The sequence below is a fragment of the Neolamprologus multifasciatus genome, chromosome 23, assembly GCF_963576455.1.
Source record: "Neolamprologus multifasciatus chromosome 23, fNeoMul1.2, whole genome shotgun sequence".
Classification (NCBI taxonomy): Eukaryota; Metazoa; Chordata; class Actinopteri; order Cichliformes; family Cichlidae; genus Neolamprologus; species Neolamprologus multifasciatus.
Genome location: NC_140460.1, coordinates 8,377,662 through 8,398,459, shown reverse-complemented (window position 1 = coordinate 8,398,459; position 20,798 = coordinate 8,377,662). Strand labels below are relative to the sequence as shown.

At 38.9% G+C, this 20,798-nt stretch overlaps 1 protein-coding gene across 1 annotated transcript; it reads right to left on the bottom strand.

Moving 5' to 3' along the window:
• Positions 1–9,253: 9,253 nt before the first annotated feature.
• On the bottom strand, positions 9,254–17,853 carry LOC146490969 (histamine H3 receptor). Its single transcript, XM_085152006.1, has 3 exons — positions 15,789–17,853; positions 15,098–15,264; positions 9,254–13,035 (listed from the first exon to the last, which is right to left on the bottom strand). The coding sequence occupies exons 1-3, from the start codon at positions 16,063–16,065 to the stop codon at positions 12,178–12,180; spliced, it is 1,302 nt and encodes a 433-aa protein (XP_085008132.1). The 5' UTR covers positions 16,066–17,853; the 3' UTR covers positions 9,254–12,177.
• Positions 17,854–20,798: the final 2,945 nt, after the last annotated feature.

Genomic DNA, 20,798 nt, shown 5'->3' with positions numbered 1-20,798 from the left:
GCCATATGCACATAGTCATGTAATCCACTGATAATAAAGAAAAATATCAATAACAGCACTTTCAAATATGTTTTTAAAAAAAGTATTACTATATATACATGCAGATAAATATCAACAATCAGATAAGGCAAAGTAATTACCAAGTGAAGGGCAATAAGGACAGCAAATTAAGTGAATCTGGCCAAAAAAACAAAAAGAAAAAATACCCACCTCTCATTGTATTGCATTAGACCTGATAATGAGTGGAGTTGCTTAATGTACCACAGTCAGAATGGACCTCCTCCAACTCTGTGTTTGACTTCTTATGACAGATTCCAGGTGGGGGGGAAATAGGTGAGTCATCACCTGTATTCACGTCGGGCAAATTACTTTTCTGTGCGTTCATCTGGATGAACTGTTTGTTTTGAGGGTTTTTCTCGATTAGGGTGGGGGTGGGCTCTCATTTCCGAGCCTTGAATTAGCATATAAAACAAGGTCAAACGTAATCAGGATCCAATTGGAGAATGGCGTCGTGACAGCATGAGTGGGTAGCATGTGACAAGTGAGTGACATATGTGACAGGTAATCTAGGGCAAAAAATATCAGCCTGTCTGTTTTGGGTTTTTTTTTTAATTTCTTCATAGCAAATAATTCACAAAAACAGCAAAGTGTTGATTTTGTGTTTCAAATTAATTTAAAACCCCAGGATCCCTCAATTGCATTTAAAAATAATGTCAGTAAAACTTTTTTCTCATTAATATTCAGAGCATAACATTGATGCACCCAGTGTGAAATGTGACTGTAACGCAGATCTAAACATGATTACAATGACAGCAAAAGGGAGAAAAGAAGTTACCGTTAACTGTGAGGCAAAAGAAGAATATGACTTATGTTTGAGCTCCTCACAGGTCGCTGTGAATCTGTAAATAAATGTCACATCCTAAAAGTGGGTCATACTCATATATCATTATTGTCATGATCATAATCACCCTACCACCCAGTTTGAGCACTATTACAGTATTACCTGGACAGAAAGCAAATGTCAGGAAGCTGACAGTACTAAATACACAGTTAGTATTCAACATTGTAAAGGTAGCAGGCAATTATATAAAAGAGACGGATGTCAAAGTGTGATGGGTTTTTCTGTTTTGTTTTGTTTTTTGAAAATGGGAAACTCGGAAAAAGCAAATCAAGTGGCTGAAATTTGTTCCTTTAATGGTTGGTCTTGAGTTGGCAGACCAGAAAATTATATATTATGGCATCGTGCTGTGTCAAAACCACTGCTTAGCAACCTGATCATACTCATTACGTACATGTATGTGTTTTTCTGGAGGGTTTGATCTAAATATAACTGGACCTCTTTTAACAGAGAACACAGAGCATTAAGAGCGTTACACTAGAGGATCTGCTCTCTTGAGCTCGCAAGTAAAAATTACCAATTGAACCTTATCCTTTGTAAATTGCCTCCTGACTGGTGAAATGACTTCCAATGAAGCATTAGATCCCAGGGGCTGCAAAATCTAATGAAGATAACAGAGGTGGAAAAATCTCATTTTTAGGGACTGAGAAATGATTTTACTGAGATGCTGTTATCTTGGTGAATTAAGGGAACGATCAATAATGTGGAATTTAGAGGCTTTTTGCGCCTTAAAATTTAAAACACCAATATGAAATAGTAATAGAGCTTGTTGCAACACCTTGGAGACAATTCAGGTCTCTTGTTTGATAATAAAATGATTTTTTGTGTGCGTGTCTGTGTGTGTGTGCAATGCCAAGATGATCAACCAGCAAATCAGTGCCGCTTGATTGTATTTGGATGCTGTTGAAAGCTAACATGAAATATTGTGGTTTCAGAAAATGTGTTTTTGGGAAGACTTCCAGATGTGTATATATTTCCTGTACATTTACTTCTCTTTGAAATTCATATTTCAGCATATTTCAGTCTTTCATTTTGAACAGTATTTGATATAAAAATACATTATTTTGCAAAGACCGTGTAGCTCTCTGTACCTCTGCTGTTGCAAAATGCTGCACATTAACGTCCTTGATATAATTATTTCTACAGCTGAGATATGACTTCTCTTGTTAAATAATGCTTTTTATTCTCTTAGACAGTGCCTTTCCTTTGAAAATTCTATTTAATTGCCAGAAAAGATCATCTAACTGGAAATGGTTTGAATTTAAAAGGCAACAATTACTCTGCATTAGCTGGCCTAACTGAAGGTCCAGACGGGGTCTCATTGCAAACTCTGAAACAGTCTCTATATGATGCATTTCATAAAGCTCAAAGATTCAGAACAAATTTATTGCTTTACTGACTAATGTCAGCTTGTAGCCCAGTACAAAGGGGGGATATACCATCTCTTAAGTTCATTTCTCCTGTTGATTTACTAAATAAGTTATTTAGTTTGTCATCTTTTATATTCAGCATTCCCCATTTCCAAGGACGTTGTTTGGCCTGAAGCCACATGGCATGGCCATGCACTCAACCAATCCTTACAGGTGCATCATTTGCTGACATGAAAGAGGATTTTTTTTTTTACTTTTTTTTCTTCTCTGTTTTGGTTTTGGGTTGGGCTTTTTTTAACCACAGTGAAGGCCAAAAGCCAAAATCAATAGTCAGTCAGCTAATAAAGTTACTACAAGAAATGCCAGAGTTCAGACTTATTAAAGTTTTATCCTCTCCTACCTGCACCTTGAAGTAGGTTAAGTTGTGCCACAAACCAGTATCTAATGTTATCTAATGTTTCTGTGTACTAGTTTGAGTACACAGAAAGGTAATTTCTTTTTTTGCTTGTTTTTTGACAGGCAGCATGACACAGCCATATTCATGAAGAGACACATAGATATCTACAGGCTAGGTAACGGCACTTGCCACTAGGTATTGGGATGAAATCCTCGGACACATTTTCCGACCCTATACTGGTGCACCAGTATAGGGTGGGAGATGATGAACCCACTGCTGGTGCAACGATGGCATCTTGGATGCAAAATGTATTTTTGATGTTTCTCATGATGGGTGGGAGATGTTAAGACAATGTTGGATAACACCTCCCACCCACTCCATGACATGCTGGTCAGTCACAGGAGCACGTTCAGTGAGAGACTGAGAGTACCGAAAAGCACCACTGAACGACACAGGAAATCTTTCCTGCCTGTGGCCATCTCCCTGTACAACGCATCCACTTAACACACTGGTTACTGCTACAACTACACGTTTCTTTTCCAGCTATTTATTAATGATTGATATATATATATATATATATATATATATATATATATATATATATATATATTTGTGTGTGTATATTGTGCTATTCTAGGTTAGCGTATTGTCTGTCTTGTTAATGTTGGTTTATAATGGAGCACTGTAACAAAAAAATAATTTCCCCCAGGGATCAATAAAGTATTCTGATTCTGATAAAGGATGGGAACAGATAAGAATTGAGCAATTCTGATTCCATTATTGATATCACTTATTGATTCAGTTCCTTATCAGTTCGCTTATTGATTGCCACTGGGTTCTCACTGGCTCCGTTTCGAGAGTCACCAACACTGCTAAGCAGCAATAAAGAAATTACATTCATGCAAATTAATTGCATGCTGTGGATCAAAAGCATGGAAATCCAAGTGCGTGTTTGTTGAGGTATTTCCCTCTTTTTTTTTGTGATCAGTGTTGGAGATGTTACTCAAAAAAGATATTATTACACATATGCACAGAACACTAACTAAAGTGATTCATTATAATTAATTACACTACTCGTTACATTACTTTCATGTTACTCTGTAAAATAGCTGAAACACACTGTCTCACAGGCACCATTTAACAATATAAACCTGAGGCTACAACCCTGCACACCAACACAAATCCCTAATGTGGACACACAGCTAAGATCTTTCTCTTAGTAGAACACAAAGCGGGCCGCACAAAGCAAAGATGAAAAAAAGTGGTCACCACAGTGATTCTGCTTTAGATATGTGAACAGGTAGAAAGGGAGGCTGCATGTTACCTGTTAAACTTCAGGGTCTGGCTGCTGGGGTGACATTCACTCAGTTTTCACTCTGGGTTATTGGCTAGCATAGCGTTGACATGCTGTCTTGGCAGATGCTTGCAAAGAACCGAAGTTGTGTTAGCAGCATAATGCAGTTGTTTCTGCCCTGGATGCAGTTTCCCACTTCACTATTTTCCTCCTCCAACACACAAACAGATAAGCAAGACGGATGGGCAGGCAGACTAACAAGAAACTGGACTACTAGAAAACAGTTTTCTACAAGAACCGATTCTTGTTTCCCATCTCTACATATATATCTATATCTATGTGTGTGTGTGTGTGTGTGTGTGTGTGTGTGTGTGTGTGTGTGTGTGTGTGTGAGTGCGTAGAAGCACTTGAGTATAAGATCCAGTTTACAGGTAGAGGAAGCTCCCCATGGAGAAGAAAGGTGGAAGGCAAAATCCTGCTGGTCATTTTAAATCAATGAAGTCCACTTCTTACAGATATCACTTTTTTAGACTTTGGTGCTTCATGTGGTCACTATAAAAACTGCAGTTTTTGACATTTCCATGTTGACCTTCGTTTTCCTAAAGGGTAGTCCTTTAACTGCCCGGCATACCTACAGAGTCTTGTTTAAATGTTGTGGGAATATGAATGAAAATGTTGTTAAGAAAAGGCTCATGACCTGTGACAGTTTTTTCCATGAAACTGCCCAGTGTCAACAAGAAGACAAGCGGGACATTTCCTGTCTGTGTCCTTTCACTGGCTGCCCCTCAGGCTGACAAGATGTCACTAATTACAGCAGACAAGGAAAAGCCATGCAACTGGTAAATCTGCTCTACAAGGTTCCTTAAAACATTTGGGATTTTCTGAAATCTCAAATTATAATCTTACTTCCAGCTTAGAATAATGTCCTAAAAACATTTTTTACACTTTTAGATCTGGATTATAATCCGGTTATGCACACCTTTGTTGTATCTAAAATGTAACCATGCAATGCAGTGTATACTCGAGTTAGTCCAGACGTTCCCAAAGTGTGGGGCCCGCCCCCTAGGGGGGGCGCAGAGCCATTGCAGGGGGGGGCGCGGCATGAAAAGGGAAAAAAAAACAAAACAATGCTTGGACACTGCTAGCACGGGCGCCCACAGAAACGCAAAGCAGGAGATGAAGCATAGCTGAATATGTTTCCAAACCAACTTCATTCTAAGCCAAAGACTAGAAAATATGGTGAAGCATATCTTCCCTTTGGTTTCACCTGCACAAGTGCCGAGGTAGGTCTCCCTGCAGGATTGGGTTTCCCTTCCTTGGAAGCAGTGCTGGGATATTTAAATCATGGACAAACAGTTTCCCACATTCTTGATTTGTAGTTCACAAACACTTGTTGTAAGGACTAACTACTCCTGACATTTTGGAGATGTTAGCTCTTTATACAGTAAAGTTACAGTGGGATACAAATAACATCAGGCTGATCCTGCCACAATTTGTTCCCCCGTTCTAATCACGGACAAACAGCATCCAACAGTTGTTTATGTTTTTGAACCATTTTGCAGAGGGATTTTTTTTAAAATGTATTGATAGCAATGTTGAATATTATTACACAGGAAAAAAAACAACTACATGTAAAATAATTACACCGTGACGCCTCTGCCTTTCTAAATGGAGGGACAGTAACTGCTTGTATATGTAAGCCTGTAAAACCTGCAGATAGTCAGATTAACAGTATTTCGTCTCTATCTGCCATTCTGCAATTCATCTCATGTAAACAATAACGTGGCGCGCAGCGTGACGTGAAAAAATGCACATACCTTTGACGTTGCCTGAGGAACTCTGTATTCCTCGTGGTAAACGCAAAAAAGGAGTTTTAAAAAATCTCCGTTCTCGGTGATTCGAAACGCCGTTTACGTGTGGACGAAACAGCTGCGTTTTCAAAAATACCCGTGTAGGTGTGGACGTAGCGTAAAAGAGTTAGTAGTTTATTTCCTTACTACCTGTCATTTATTGCAGATTACTTGTATTTGCTTAATTGTTTACTAAATATTTGAGGTGTGAAATACACCGCAATGGAGAAAAATATGGGTGTGTGGGTTGGAGAATGTGTTCGTGCGTGCGTGCGTGCGTGCATGCGAGGGGGGCGCGAACATTTTTCTTGCAAAACAAGGGGGGCCCAGCAAAAAAAGTGTGGGAACCACTGAGTTAGTCAATCATCTCTTGTCGGTTTAAAATTTGTATAAAATGCACTAATTCGGGGGGAAATTGGAGAGGTCAAAATACTCCAGAGTTAGCCTTATACTGACTCTGGTGATTTACAGAATCCAGCATAAAGTGCTTCTAAACCACTCCTTATCATCCCAGGTTCAAAGATTATTTCAAAAGAGGGTTGTACCTTTGCTGTTGTTGCACCAAAATTCTGCAAGGACCTCCTAAGTGACCTCAGACAAGCATCAGACAAAACATACCTTCTCTGCAAAGCTTTTGGACCGCTGATTTCTGCAACTGTGATTGGATGATTGGTCACTGGTGGTTATTTCATGTAAACATTGTGAATGCATATACCACCAGATTTTTAGGAACCTGTTTTCAAAGTTTTACTTTAGTTTAAAGCAACAGTGCTGATCCTATAGACAAGTGGCTGGCAGCAATTAGCAACATAACAGATGCATATTAATGCAGTGCTGAAATTAAGGCATAGCTGATAGAACTCTTGTGGTGAAAGCCGTCTGTAGATTGTTTCCCTGAAAGCAATTAGCATGTGTAGGGCATGTGGGTTAATTAAGAGCTCTGGCAGAGTAAATGCTTGTTTTTCCATTGATCTCAATGAGCATGAGCCGCTGGATGTTTTTATCCACATCTTCACCATAAACAATTATTCCATGCTGTGTGAGTCCCGTTAAGGAGTCATCAGCATCATCAGCGTCAGACAGGATGCTCTTTCTTCATTACTCAGGCAGGCTTCACTGTGGTAGAGTGTACTCTATACAGTAAAAAAACTAATGGAAAATCATCTCCTTGCAGCCAGCGTTCATATCCTGAATTAAATTGATTTTTAAATCGCTTTTTTGGACAACAGAGCATCAAATGTAGCTTCTATAAGCCACCAGTTCTTTCAGGACAGACTCCTCAGCTCTAACTGTAAATATTCAGAGTGACTTGAAATCAAAAGAGCGAGCTCAGCTAGAGGCTGCATTCAGAGTCAGTGAAATACACTCAAAGGACGTGTTTCTTTTACATTCTTTAAACGACTTGGTTTTGCATGTAGCTTATCATCCACCAAACATATGTTGTCTGGTGAACAGCAGCCACCGTTTTTTCACTCCCACGTCTCACATTTCTCTCAAACAAAAGCAAAACAAACAAAAAAGAAGGAGTCTGCATTCTGTCTTCAGCCCCAAGGATCTCATCTGTTTTTTTCACCAGATATGTGTTTCACTAACAATTACTGAAGGATGGCAACTGCTTCCAATTTTTCTTTTTGAAAGGCTGTCATTGGTTCTTGGGCTTCCCACAGCGCATAAAAACGATGTCAACACTGGCACTGAGCAATTTGGTTTCTATTTGCAAGTCCACCTGCGTCTCTGTGCAAGTCACCTAAACCACTGCCAATTCATCTCATTATCGACTGACCTTTTATGAAATGCTTCCAAATTGACTCCCGTTTTTGGTCGAGGGGGAAAAGTCTCTTGTACTCCTCGACTAGTCCGTTTCTATTCTTGAATTCTGAGACACACAGATGACAGTCGTGCCTCATGGGTCTCAGATTTTTTTGGATCTGTTTAGCAAAAGCATTTTCACTCTTGAGCTGTGGTTTTCACAGGCCCCCACAGTAACCACTGCATTTAAATGACTATTATTAAATAGGGTCAGTGGGAAAACAACACCACCACAATCTATTTATCCAGTTTGCCCCAGAAGAAACAGCTTTTTTTTCCTGCAGGGTCTTTTTTTTTTAAAGCCACTTAATGCTGTGGGCTGTATTCAAAACAAGATGCAGAGACGGGAAGTTTAACTATGTGAGCTGTTCCAGAGTTTAACTGAGATGTTGCAGAACGGCAACAAACTTTATGATTTATACAGCTGCTTCTGTAGGGCTATGACTTTCGTGTGACCTTTTGGACATCAAATTAAATTTGTTGTTGCCGATAAGGCACGGCAGAAAGATACAAAACAGCATCATCCTAAGATTCTTCTTTCAGTGCAATAAATTCTGTGTGTATCCTCAAGGCTAAACAGTCTCCAAGGGTCTTTCCTCCTAAGTAAAATGTCCCATGTTATTCCCACAGGGGAAAGCGATACTGTTACTTCCTTTATTTTTCTGACAGCCCCCAGAGAGTTTTCTGGATATATTTTGATCATGTTCATCTGTGGTGAAAAATATTAAGTCAATGCCACTTCTGTCATACACTGTGTGTTTGCTGCTAGATAAAATGAGAGCTTGACAGCAATCTTCAAAACAGAAAACTCACTGGTTTCCTGCAATGTTTTTTTTCTTTTTTTGGCAGGTGTGAATCAAACACAGACAACAACCAGCAACATAAAAAGACAAGAATGCTTTCCACCCATTCACACCAGCTAACATCTGCCATACCGTATCCCATCTCACAGGAGCCAGAAACAATTATAAACCTTTAACCAATCGTGAAACACTCAGAGAAATAGTATGACATTTCTGGAAGTACCAAGAGGCACTTGACACCATTCAGTCTGAAACAGAAAACAGAGGCTCTGAAGGTTCCAGCTTAATCCATTATACTTCAGTACAAAATGTACAAATAATAACTATAGTTTTATGAGAGTAATTTCAGTAGTCAGGTTAGGTCAATGGCGTAACTACCTGAAATCATAAATAAGGGATTTAGTGTTAAGTGGTGACTTTCAGTTAAGTGATGGAATTCGCAGCCCTCATTCACTAGGCTTTGTGTGCAGAATTACAATTTTGAGCACAAACTAAGAGAAGAACTCACTGTTCTGTTTTTTCCATAGTCTTATGCAACAATCTTCCTGTTGCTATCCGGGCGTCTGACTCTATGCCATTGTTTAAATCATGGTTAAAGACTTGTTTATTTAATCTTGCTTTTCCACCTAGCTAATATTTGGTGTGCGTTGATACATTTTTATCCGTTATGCGTTGTTAACTACTTTTATGTATTATGATATATATATTCTCTTTCTCTTTTCCCTCCCATCTTCTTTTTCCTATCTTATCTTATTTTGTCAAGTACCTTGGTATACCCTTGCTTTTAGTGTGCTTTATAAATAAAGTTTATTATTTATTATTATTATTATTATTATTATTGCTAGAAAATAAAAATCATTCTAAGCTGACTGACAGATGCCAGCTATTCAAGCACTAATTTCTCTATATAACACCTCGGGCCTAGAGATGGTCGGCGATCCCCTGGCAACCTCTAGTTGCTCGGGGAAAATGTGGCCATCACTATCTGGCAACCCCCAGTGGTAAAGGAAAAATGAGCCTTCCCCAACCAGCTGGCAAGTGGTTTCTGGAGGTTCCTGGTTGTTGCCAGGTGAAATCCATTGCAAAGAGGGTCCTACTTGTTGTTCCTAGAGTATTTAAAAGTAGAATGGGAGGGAGAGCCTTCAGTTTTCAGGCCCCTCTTCTGTGGAACCAGCTTCCAGTTTGGATTCGGGAGACAGACACTATCTCTACTTTCAAGATTAGGCTTAAAACTTTCCTTTTTGCTAAAGCATATAGTTAGGGCTGGACCAGGTGACCCTGAATCCTCCCTTAGTTATGCTGCAATAGGCGTAGGCTGCCGGGGATTCCCATGATTCATTGAGTTTTTCCTTTCCAGTCACCTTTCTCACTCACTATGTATTAAAAGACCTCTCTGCATCGAATCATATCTGTTATTAATCTCTGTCTCTCTTCCACAGCATGTCTTTTATCCTATCTTCCTTCTCTCACCCCAACCGGTCGCAGCAGATGGCCGCCCCTCCCTGAGCCTGGTTCTGCCGGAGGTTTCTTCTTGTTAAAAGGGAGTTTTTCCTTCCCACTGTCGCCAAAGTGCTTGCTCATAGCGGGTCATATGATTGTTGGGTTTTTCTCTGTATCTATGAAGCGCCTTGAGGTGACTTTTGTTGTGATTTGGCGCTATATAAATAAAATTGAATTGAATTGAATTGAATTGAATTGAATTGAATTGAATTGAATTGAATTGAATTGAATTGAATTGAATAGAATAGAATACACCAAAAACCATGCCAATTGCTGTGCTCTTTGCCAGATTGATTTGGTCGCCTGGAGTTTTTTTGCATTTGGTGAGCGTTGCAGGTAAGTCCATGTCTTACATGGAAACCCAAGTCGGCTATGGTGATATGCTAGCAATCGAAGCAATTGCAGCAAGGTTTTCGGTGTTGCACCTTCATTGTGACTGATTTCAACAAATGACAGACAGAAATTTTCAGCAACTAGTTAAAGAATATATGTTTGACCCTACAGACCTGTTTAGGAAAAAAGCAGAAAGAATTAAAGAAAAGAAGAAAGATGGAAGGAAAGAAACAGAGGTGCCGAGTGGACAAATTAGCAAGACTCCATTAAAAGAGAAAAATAGTCTCATGACTGAACAAGTTGTCTCAGTTGGACACGAGAAAGTTTGCTTTTCCCTCAGGAGTGATGATGGCTTTTCTTTGAAAAATAAAAAGAGTGACTTGGGCTGCAGGAACTGAGAGATGGATGTTTTGTCTCCAGAGACAGACTCTGGATGAATGAAAGAAAGGTTTCATATCAAAGCTGATGTGGGAAAAAAAGAAAGCAGTAGGAGACCAGAAGAAAAGCAGTGTTCACATCTAACCCTTGACAACAAAGTAGGTTATAGATGTAACTACTCCTCCAGATTTTACCAATAACATACAGTGGAAAAAAGCCTGTTGGCAGTCTTCTTTTATTTTATTTTATTTTTTTCATCTGACTTACAGCTGTACAGATTATAACCAATACACAAAGTAATCAAATATGCGGTTTTCACATGTCTGCACTATGTTGGGAGAATCAGGTCATATTATTATTCAAAAGTGTTCTTTCTCCTTTGTAGAACACAACAGGAGACAGTCAGACTCTTTCTCACTCCTGGAAATACTTTGTTGGTTAAGGCAGGGGAGCTGTCTGGGTTCAGCGAGAGGGAGGCTGAACACGATGATTCCCTGAATCACGAATCCGCTGGACGATTCGTTTTTCTGCTCGCACATGAGCTCAGTCAGACATCACGCAGGCTTTGCATCAAGGAAAAACTGTTTAATGTTCCACTGAGTCTTACAAGCAAGTCCTTGCATGTACCTTTCGGCATAAATTCAAGACTGCACTGCATGTGTGAAAACAGCTTTAGGTAAACCAGTCGAGCCTTGAAATAAATAATTAACTGACACTGATCTTATTGTACATAAGTTTTGAGTCAGCTCTCTTTTCATTGTGCTTCACATTTTGCTTTGACATTTTCTTAACATTTTGACAGATGTCAGGTAGATTTCCTTGCCATAAGATTAAAACTATAAAATATTTAGAATTACTTTGATAAAAGTACACTCACTGGTCAGTAAGCACACTCTTGTCTTCTTTTCTGGTGCTTTAAACATGGAGGACTCTGCATTTGTGAGTCTATCGCTGCATGATTGCAGCTGTATATTTGAAACTGTAACATGAAAGGGTTTCATGTGCTATGAAATTGGATGTTGGGTGAAGATGTCATTTCTGTCTGCGTCGTGCTTCCATTCAGACAGAACACAATTTAACAACCTGGTGATCAGTAGTTCTCATATATGTGTGATATCTTAGACTAAATTATGGTAATTACCTTCTTTAAGACTGCATATGCCATCATTTCACAGCCTTCTGCACATAAAGAACTTAATGTCCTACTTAGAGGGAATGTGTGAAGGTTTTAAAATGAACAAGCACAACATTAGAAAAATCTGAAACTGGCTTTGAGAGGTGGTTTAATCGTGGGCAGATTTATCCAATGGTACTACAAGAGTCTATTGTTCTGCCCATAAGAATATTATGTTATGCTATTTTCAGCTGTGTTGTGTCATCGTATTGCTGTCAGGTATGTTACAATTCTCATTTAAATGCAAACATTTACCTAATTTTTGAAAACTGGCCTTTTTTTTTTTTTATAGAAGAACATCAAATGGATTTTTTACAGTGTTCAGCAACATTTACTCCATTCATAAAATATGCAAGTTCATTTGAGTTCATCTAACAAGACTGAACTTCAATCTGTGGTTGAACTGATTGTCTTTTAGGGCACAGTATCTTTGAGAAAGCCCTTCGAAAGCTGCTGTGGCACACAGGGTACAAGAACGGGTTGATGGCAGAGTTCAGCCACAGAAGCCAGAAGGTAATCTCGTACCAGTAGTTCGCCACACATTTACCGCTACAGGCGGCACGGATAATCATCAGTAGAGTGTACGGAGCCCAGCATATCCCAAAAATGCAGACTATAATGGCTAAAGATTTAGCAATCTTTTTGTCTCTGGAAAGCCGAGATCCCGATGTCCTACGGCCAGGCACCACGCAGGAGGCCGTGTGCTGAAACAACCTGGAGTTTTTTCTGTGCGGAGAGAACTTCTCTCGCTGCATTAATATCTGACTGGCGTTAGGCTCCCCGCTGGAGGAGGGAGACAAGATGTCGTCATCCTCGATGACCGCAGAGATCGCGACAGGCTCGCTTGACATCACCTTCCGAGTCTTGACAAAAAACACGGACCAGCCGCCTCCATCTTTATGCTTCTCGTTGTTCTTCTGAGGCTTGGCATTGTCTTCAGCACAGGCGGCCCCACTCTTATTCCTGCGATGGATGTTGAGATAGATGCTGAGGTTGAAAAAGGCCACCGACACAAACGGGGTGAAGAACTCAAAGGTAGACGCACTCAGCAGGAAGTACCAGGTGAAATAAAACTCAGCATAGCACTCGTGGGCCGGGACAATGCTGTAGCCGACGATCGTTTCCCAGAAGATGATGGCAGGGCCGTAAAGGAGGAAGGCCAGCACCCACACCGCCACCATCTTGAAAACAGCCTGGTGGGTCATGTTCCTCTGAGCTCTGTATTTAACCTGTGTCAGAAGAGAGGCACAAGTATGACTCACAGTGAAACTGTGCATCATAATAACACTGCTTGTTACATTTCAAACACCCACAGCTGCTCAGAGTATCTTCCCCAAATGAACCCCTTGTCGCATTGTGTGGCTTTGGAGCAGGAGAGAGATGCTGTAAATAAAACCCACTCATGGAGCTCTTATACCACGGTGTGTCTCTGAAGCCAAAGAGAGAAGGGGAATGTCAGGCTGACAGCCACATTCACTGATGCAACACTAGTATGAAAGAGACATCTGGTTTCTCCCGATCTACCCCTCCCTCACCGTCGCTCATTCTCTTTGCTTTCACTCCATTTTCACTTCACCTCCTCTCGATCTAAATGCTATCATTTTGCAGGGCTTCTCTATCTGCTGCTCTCCCCTTTGGTGTTGTTGTTGTTGTTTTCTCAATCTTTTCTTTTTCTCGCACAATCAGAATGTCTCTCTGCAGATTCAACAGCTGGATATATGTCAAGTGAAGCAAGTGAAGCTGCCAACGTGTCTGTGGTTCAAGAGCAACTGGGAAAAAAATCTGTAGTGAAACAGATCCGATACAAGATGCTCATAAATAATTATGTCCCCAGTTTCAAGTGTTCACTACAAAAGCACAAGACTCCCCATTTCCACTGTAAATTAAAGAAATACTGCACCCTACAGGCTGAATGTGAAGAAACTGACCAATAGGCAGTAGAACCAATCATCAGCCATATTTTCATGAGCTGTCAACAGATCGTATCAGTTGAGAGAAAGTTAACAGTTTTAATAAATTAAAAATAAGAGACTGCAAGAGGATACAAATATTCACCTTGAAATATTTAGGTTTTACAAACATTTATTTTGCTTTTATATCTGATACTGCCCCCCCACCCTCCCCCCATGATTAAAGTCAATGACTCTTTTAGAGCAACAGAAGAATTATTCATCTCGTACAAAATGTAGGGAAAAACTGAAAAAACGGCCAAAAACTGAAAAGAATGATCAAAGATCAAAGCAGCAGACAGTGAAATATACCTAAGAGGTTTTTGTCATATTTTAAGCCTGCTTAGATTAAAATGACTGTGTTTACATCAGAAGAAAAAATCCAGAAACTGTTCTAATATTCGTCAAACCACACTTTAATAACAAATACTGAAGTATCAAATCTCTTCATTTAGTCGTCAAATGTTACCTTTATGTGTTGTCTTTATTTGAGAAAGAGTTAAAGGGACAGTTCACTAGTTAGTTGCCTGTAGTCCTTCTTATTCATCTATGAGATGAGATCCCTATAGAGTTGCCTGCCTTCTCTTGAATATAACACAACATGATATGATGAGCAGCAAAACAAGTCTTTGTTTAGCTAACAATAAAACCGCTCACAATGTTTGTGGGTTTTTTTGGTCACTGATTTTTAATAATATTTTTAATTACACATTTAGTTCCATTGTTTTCCAACAGAAGGCAGATTCTGTATAGCTACTATCACCAAAACTGAGCGGCTCACACCAACGTAACTGTCACAACAGGCTGTAAAAATTTGATTTTAGGGTGAACTTTCCCTTTACTTCTAGCTTTAAGAGTGAGCATTAGTGCCTACTCATGCACGCTAACACGTCTCTGACTCACCCTGCTTCTTCTTACACCCCCTGAAAAAAACCTAAAAAAACAAAACAAAAACCCAATCACAAAAACATGATGACCCCAGTGACATCACTGTGACATAATGACTGTTATTTAACCCCCTGAAGATCCAGAGAAGACATTCTGCAGCTGTTTTCTGAGAAAACTGAGCTGTGTGATGGAATATATAGTTTATTTGACTGTTGAGTCCAGTGCTAATTTTTGCACTGATAATATTTTGGCTAAGCTGATGAACAAAGCACTCACTTGACAGCAATACCCTGGTGAAAGAACGAAGCTGTGAATACAAATGATTCTAAGCAGACTACAAGCTGTTCCAGGGAGTGACACATTTTGGACCTGAATGTGGTCGCCTTGTATGTGAACTTGATGAGCGTGTGTGTATGTGTGTGTGGTAATGAGCACTTCCACAGACTGTACTTACTGCTCTTGTGACTGACAGGAAGCGATCATAACTAATAAGGACAATGTTGAAGACAGAGGCTGAGCAAAGGAGGTAATCCATGAGCAGCCACACTTTGCAGAGCCCTTTGCCCAGCATCCACCTGCCGGTCAGGTTATAGGGGATGTACACCGGGATGCAAAAGGCACCTGGAACACACACACAAAACACACACACAGATGCACACACACATCACATTGGTGATTCACCAGCCACCAGCATCAATATTCACACTTTCCCATACCTTCACAGTTTCTGGGTGTAAGATGCATTACATGCGGCAGAAAATTAGCGACAAGACGCAGTTCCAGGAAACCTGTGACATTGTAGGAACAAGAACAATCTAATATGTCTCTTTCATTAATGACAAGGGTATAATTTAACTAAAGCTGTAGATGAGAGGAGCTTTCACTATAAGAGGGGACGTGAGTGCTCTTCAATAAAACGGAGGCATGCCACAATTACGCGGAGTAGTCCGTTGTAATTTAACATGTGAATAACGCAAAAGGGATGTAAAGGTCATCATGAACTCGCCGCTAATCTATAGTTAGACGCTAATTACAGTGTGGGAAAATTACAATGTGCTTGGGGCGCGCGGGAAAAAAAGGGTTTCATTCATAAGAATGGACTCAGACAACACGAACGGATAAAGTGACAATGAAGGAGAACTTACCCACTAGAAAATCGGATATAGCAAGGTTCAAAAAGAAGTAGTTGCTTTGATTTCTCAGGGTTTTGTCCACAATAAAAGCCATGATGACCAGTGCGTTCCCTGCCACAACAACGACAACCAGAGTCACCATAAGTACCGATAAGATCACCACCAGGTAGCCCGGCAGGACAGCCCCAGCTTCCGACACCGCAGGCGTCAAGTTGCCGCTGGAGTTGGACTCCAGGATGTGCGCGCCCATATTTAATTGACTGCCAAAATCATTGTAGGGTTTTTTCATCGCACGCACAGAAACACCGGACAAGTCCAAAAACGCGCCTAAACGTCCCGCTCCACTTCATGAAGACAAGTTAAACACGAAGACCTGTGAATCGTTGAAGACTTTTCCCAAATCTTCCATTTCTTAAAACACTAGAATAAGTCTCCGAGCTACAGACATGAGTTAAGAACACTCTGTAATAGTAATACTAACAATGATTATTGTTCCTCTGAGTCCTCTCTCCTGTCTGGACTCTGTCATCTACAATCTCAGCTGATGCTGGATGTGCTGATACTGCGGAGCGCACCGTTGGTTTTGTTAACAACGTCAGTACTGACCAGATGTGAGATAAAGTACTTAATCCGGATGTTTTTCAAAATAAAACCAGTCCTGTAAAGTTTCAAGACGAACAAGGCGCATCGGTGTTTTCTAAATCTGTTTTCAAGATGCACATTTAATGTGACAAGTTACATTTGATGTTCTGCCGTCGGCAGAAAATATAAAAATGACAGCCAGCATGCCAGCAACCTAAATAACAAGGCATTTAAAACAATTGCCCCTTTTAACACCCCTTTTAATACATAAGAATATTATTGTTCTCTGTCGGATTAAAATATAAAATTCTCTATAAAAACGTCCTTCTTGTATGTTTTCCAAAAAATGTGACGAATTCTTAAACTTTTATTTTGAAAACAAAACAAATTCCGGCCTTTTTCAGACGATGTTTGCTATTTTGGGCGATTTGCTTTTTTTGTACCCACCCAACAGCTGATCAAAGGCTCATGTCTGCAATCAAAAGCTGAAGTGCTCCAGGCGCATGAAGCAGGCTGAGATGAAACGATCTGAGCTTTATGCAACAGGATGTCGCAATAAGCCAGCCAGCAGATATTTACACAAAGCAACAAGTTCCGTGACTCAGAGGCCAATGTCCAGTGCGAATTATCATATTATCCCCCCATCCCTTTATTTCGCGAAGAAATTACGTAATTATCTAAAATTACTACTGACTTAGCTATGCAAATAGCCCCTCTTATTAAACACAGGGTACCTAGACTAATATCAGAACACAAATACGGGCACAAACGGAAAAATCCGTTTGTTTTCTGAAATGAGCTGTCAGCCTTCTGATACTGAGATTGTTCTTAACGAGTCCCAAAATATCACATAAAGGGGGAAAAACAATATCTTCTGTTATCAAATAATCACTCTTGTTTTCATAAGTGCATTTGTTTTATTGGATAATGTCATTACTCCGAGTTTGTGATCCTTTTTCTCTTTAATAATATATGTGATACTCTTGAAGTAAGGTTGGAAAGCCTAAAGAAAAATTAACATCCTGCATCTTTTGCTACACACTATTACTTAACCTCAGTAAAAAATGCCGTGGCATTAGAGAAAAGACATGGAGATTAATTTATTTAAAAATATCCTGCCAGTAACAAAAAAATTATCTCAAAGCTGCCAAAGAATTATAGGATGGCATTATCTCCCTTTCTTGTACAGGAAATTTGTCTTATGTTTATTAAGATAAGGAGAAAAGCGAAATTGAAGCGCTGTTAATTTAAGGAAATTGACCAGCTTTTATCATGACTGCCATTCTTGGTCATTTTAGTAAAAAAAGAAAAAGAAAATAGTAAAAATTAAAAAAGAAGGAGAAGAAGAAGAAGACTGTCCATTTTATGAGCCTAAGACTGTTTGCTATGTGAAAACCATACCCATCAGAAAATATGAGTTGTAGGCTACATCAGTACATCATCAGTGAAAAGTTTTCAGGGTGTCTTTAAGTTTTTTGCAACATCTGTCATTAAAAAAATGAGGAATTAAAAAAATTATATATATATATATATATATATATATATATATTTAACACTTTGATATAGTCAATAATCATCTGTTAAAAAAAATAAAAAAAAATACTGAGAATTCTGGGGTGCCATACTTTGTCTTACACCTTAATTGAACGAGTGGTCCTAGGTCCACATATATTTTTCATCATTTATGAAATTAATGGTTTTTGGCTGTAAAAACATGTTCAAGTTACAGTTATATAATGAATATTGGGTTAAAACACCGACTCTCATCTCAGCAACAGGTGTTGAACAAAAATACAGCATTAACTCAGAAGGAACTCCATATTTATACAATCTTGTGTTTTCAGGAGCTTAGGTGCAATAAGACAAATTAGCATAACAACAAAGTGTTTAGTCTTAAACCTTTCCCAGTTAAGGACCCTTGACATTGATTGCTTACCGTCTGGAAGCTAAAGGCATCACCAAACAATGGATTTTCTCCTTTTTTACTGCATTTGCCACTATGATGTGCAGTCAAGACAGTTTTGCTTAAGAGAGCAAAAATTATAGCTCTTAAGATTTCTCGCCGCTTCTGGCCAATCATCAGTAAACACTACTGACCCAGTGCCATTTGATGTCAAGCATGCCCTGCGCTGACAGCTTTACCTTTTATTTTGAGATGTGTTTTATTTAACTCTAATCTGTCCTTCCTATTCTCTGAGATGACTCTTTGGCACCTTGTGATGAAATATCTGCAATTCTTCTTGTGAGCAATAGACTTGTAGTCAAGACCGCCTAATCCGAGACCAAGACAAGACCAAGACCAGAGGGTATCGAGACCAAGACAAGACCAAGACCAGAGGGTATCGAGACCAAGACAAGACCAAGACCAGAGGGTATCGAGACCAAGACAAGACCAAGACCAAGACCAAGACCGAGACGAGACGAGACCAAGACCAAGACCAAATAAAAGTCTTTAAACTGCAGCCAGATGCTGCTTCGTTTACGGGTCTCGGGCATATTTATGTGTTTTTGCTTTCGCACAGCCCTCCTCACCACTGTCTACTGTCTCACTCACTCACTGAAAGGACTGACGCATGCTCCACTTGACTGTTGCGTCTCTCACCCTCTCTGTTTTTCACATAATGATATTATCCTATATCCTCGCATGTGATTGGCCACAATATGGAGGGATTGGAGCGTAGCTGAGCCACTGTGTGAGAGCTGAGCAGCCAAAGGAAATTAAGTGGGGGTAGAAATGACTGAAAGATTATTAGGCTCTGTTTTGAGCTTTGTTCAAAAAAAAGAATGACTTCATATATATATATATATATATATATATATATATATATATATAGTTTATATATATATATATATATATATATATATATATATATATAGTTTATATATATATATATATATATAGTTTATATATAGTTTAACTATATATAAACTAATATATATTAGTTTATATATAGTTTTTTAATTAAGCAGCAAGGCAGAACAAAGTCGGGCCTGTATCAAGACACAGGGACTAAACCCCAATTCAACCAGACCCAGAACTGATCCAGAATTAAAACAGGACTACAACAGTAACCAAGACAGAACCAGAATCAGAACTAGATGATAGCAGCACTAAAAATCATCTTAGACCTGCACTACACTTATTTTTTAATTCTACCAAAGTACACTATTTAGATTCTGAAAAGTTTATATAATTATTTAGCCTTGTTGAGCAAACAAGCCTGCATAACTTAATAAATATAGAATTTTAAAAGTAACAAACGCTATCTAAAAAGATACAATAGGTACGAGATACATGTTCTGATGAGTTTTTGGCAAACAACCATTTGACTAACATGTGTGTCTCACCTGCTCTTGTTCCATCTCTGTTCTGTCGTCATTTTCGTCGTCTCTCTCCCTCTTTGTGCTGACAATCAAGCCAAACACAAATATACAGTGGAAACCAGATATTTACATACTCTTCAGATAAAAACACAAACACTTTTTAATTGTAACATCAAATCAGACTAAATGTTTATTTTTTTAGATTGATAAATATAAAAAACATATTTGTTAACTTTAAGAGTAAAGAGAGAAACTGTCTGTATTTCTTAATTGTAAATGGCACCAAATTGTATTCAAAATTGAGCCACACTTATGGAGCTCCACAATTCTTTTCCAGAATTATTTTCCAGGTGTTTTGGTTGACATCTCTTGATTTTTCAAAGAAACCGTCCCATTTCAAAGAAACAGGCTCTGTGTTTTGCCTTATATGCATCCACAGCTGTGCCACCAATTTACCCACATGGACTCTACTAACCAATCAGAAGCTTCTTAAGCTCAGAATGGAATCATCTGGAGTTTTCTTAATTAATCTTAATTAACAATAAACTTAGTGTATATGTACTCCTACATTTGATGAAAGTGATTAAAATAGACAGCTCCCTCTTTTTATTCTGACATTTAACTAATTCAAAAGACATTGCAACATTTATTTATCTAAAACAAAAGTTTACTCTAAATTGATGTTTAACAGTAAAAAAAAGGTTTTATGTTTTCTCCCTAAAGTGTATGTAAATATCTGGTTTCAACTGTAAATATACTGCTGTGTATTGAAATTCCTCTTGTTTTGCATAGATATACTGAACATACAACAACAACATACAAAGCATAATATATAAAATAACATCTACCTGAGTTTTTTCTTTGAAAGAAGCTCCTTATGTTCATTGTTGTGTTCATCAGTACACAACTGAAACCGATTTAGAGAGTTTGTTTAGCCGTGGAGGGTAACAACTGAAAATATGAGATGTAAGCTAAGACTCTCTAAAAAAATCAGCATTGTCGTTCGGCTTTTTATTTATCCATTTGTTGATTCACTCGAAGAGTAAGTAACGCAACCAAGTGATCAGTTTGATATCAATCTTTTGTGATACACCGTCATATTTACATTATTAGTTC

Excerpts from the sequence above, each read along its gene's own strand:
- LOC146490969 (XM_085152006.1), bottom strand. The coding sequence starts at position 16,065 with ATGAAAAAACCCTACAATGATTTTGGCAGTCAATTAAATATGGGCGCG. Across the intron at positions 15,265-15,788 it reads TATATCCGATTTTCTAGTGG|GTGCCTTTTGCATCCCGGTG; the intron begins GTAAGTTCTCCT and ends TGTGTGTTCCAG. Across the intron at positions 13,036-15,097 it reads TCCTGTCAGTCACAAGAGCA|GTTAAATACAGAGCTCAGAG; the intron begins GTAAGTACAGTC and ends CTTCTGACACAG.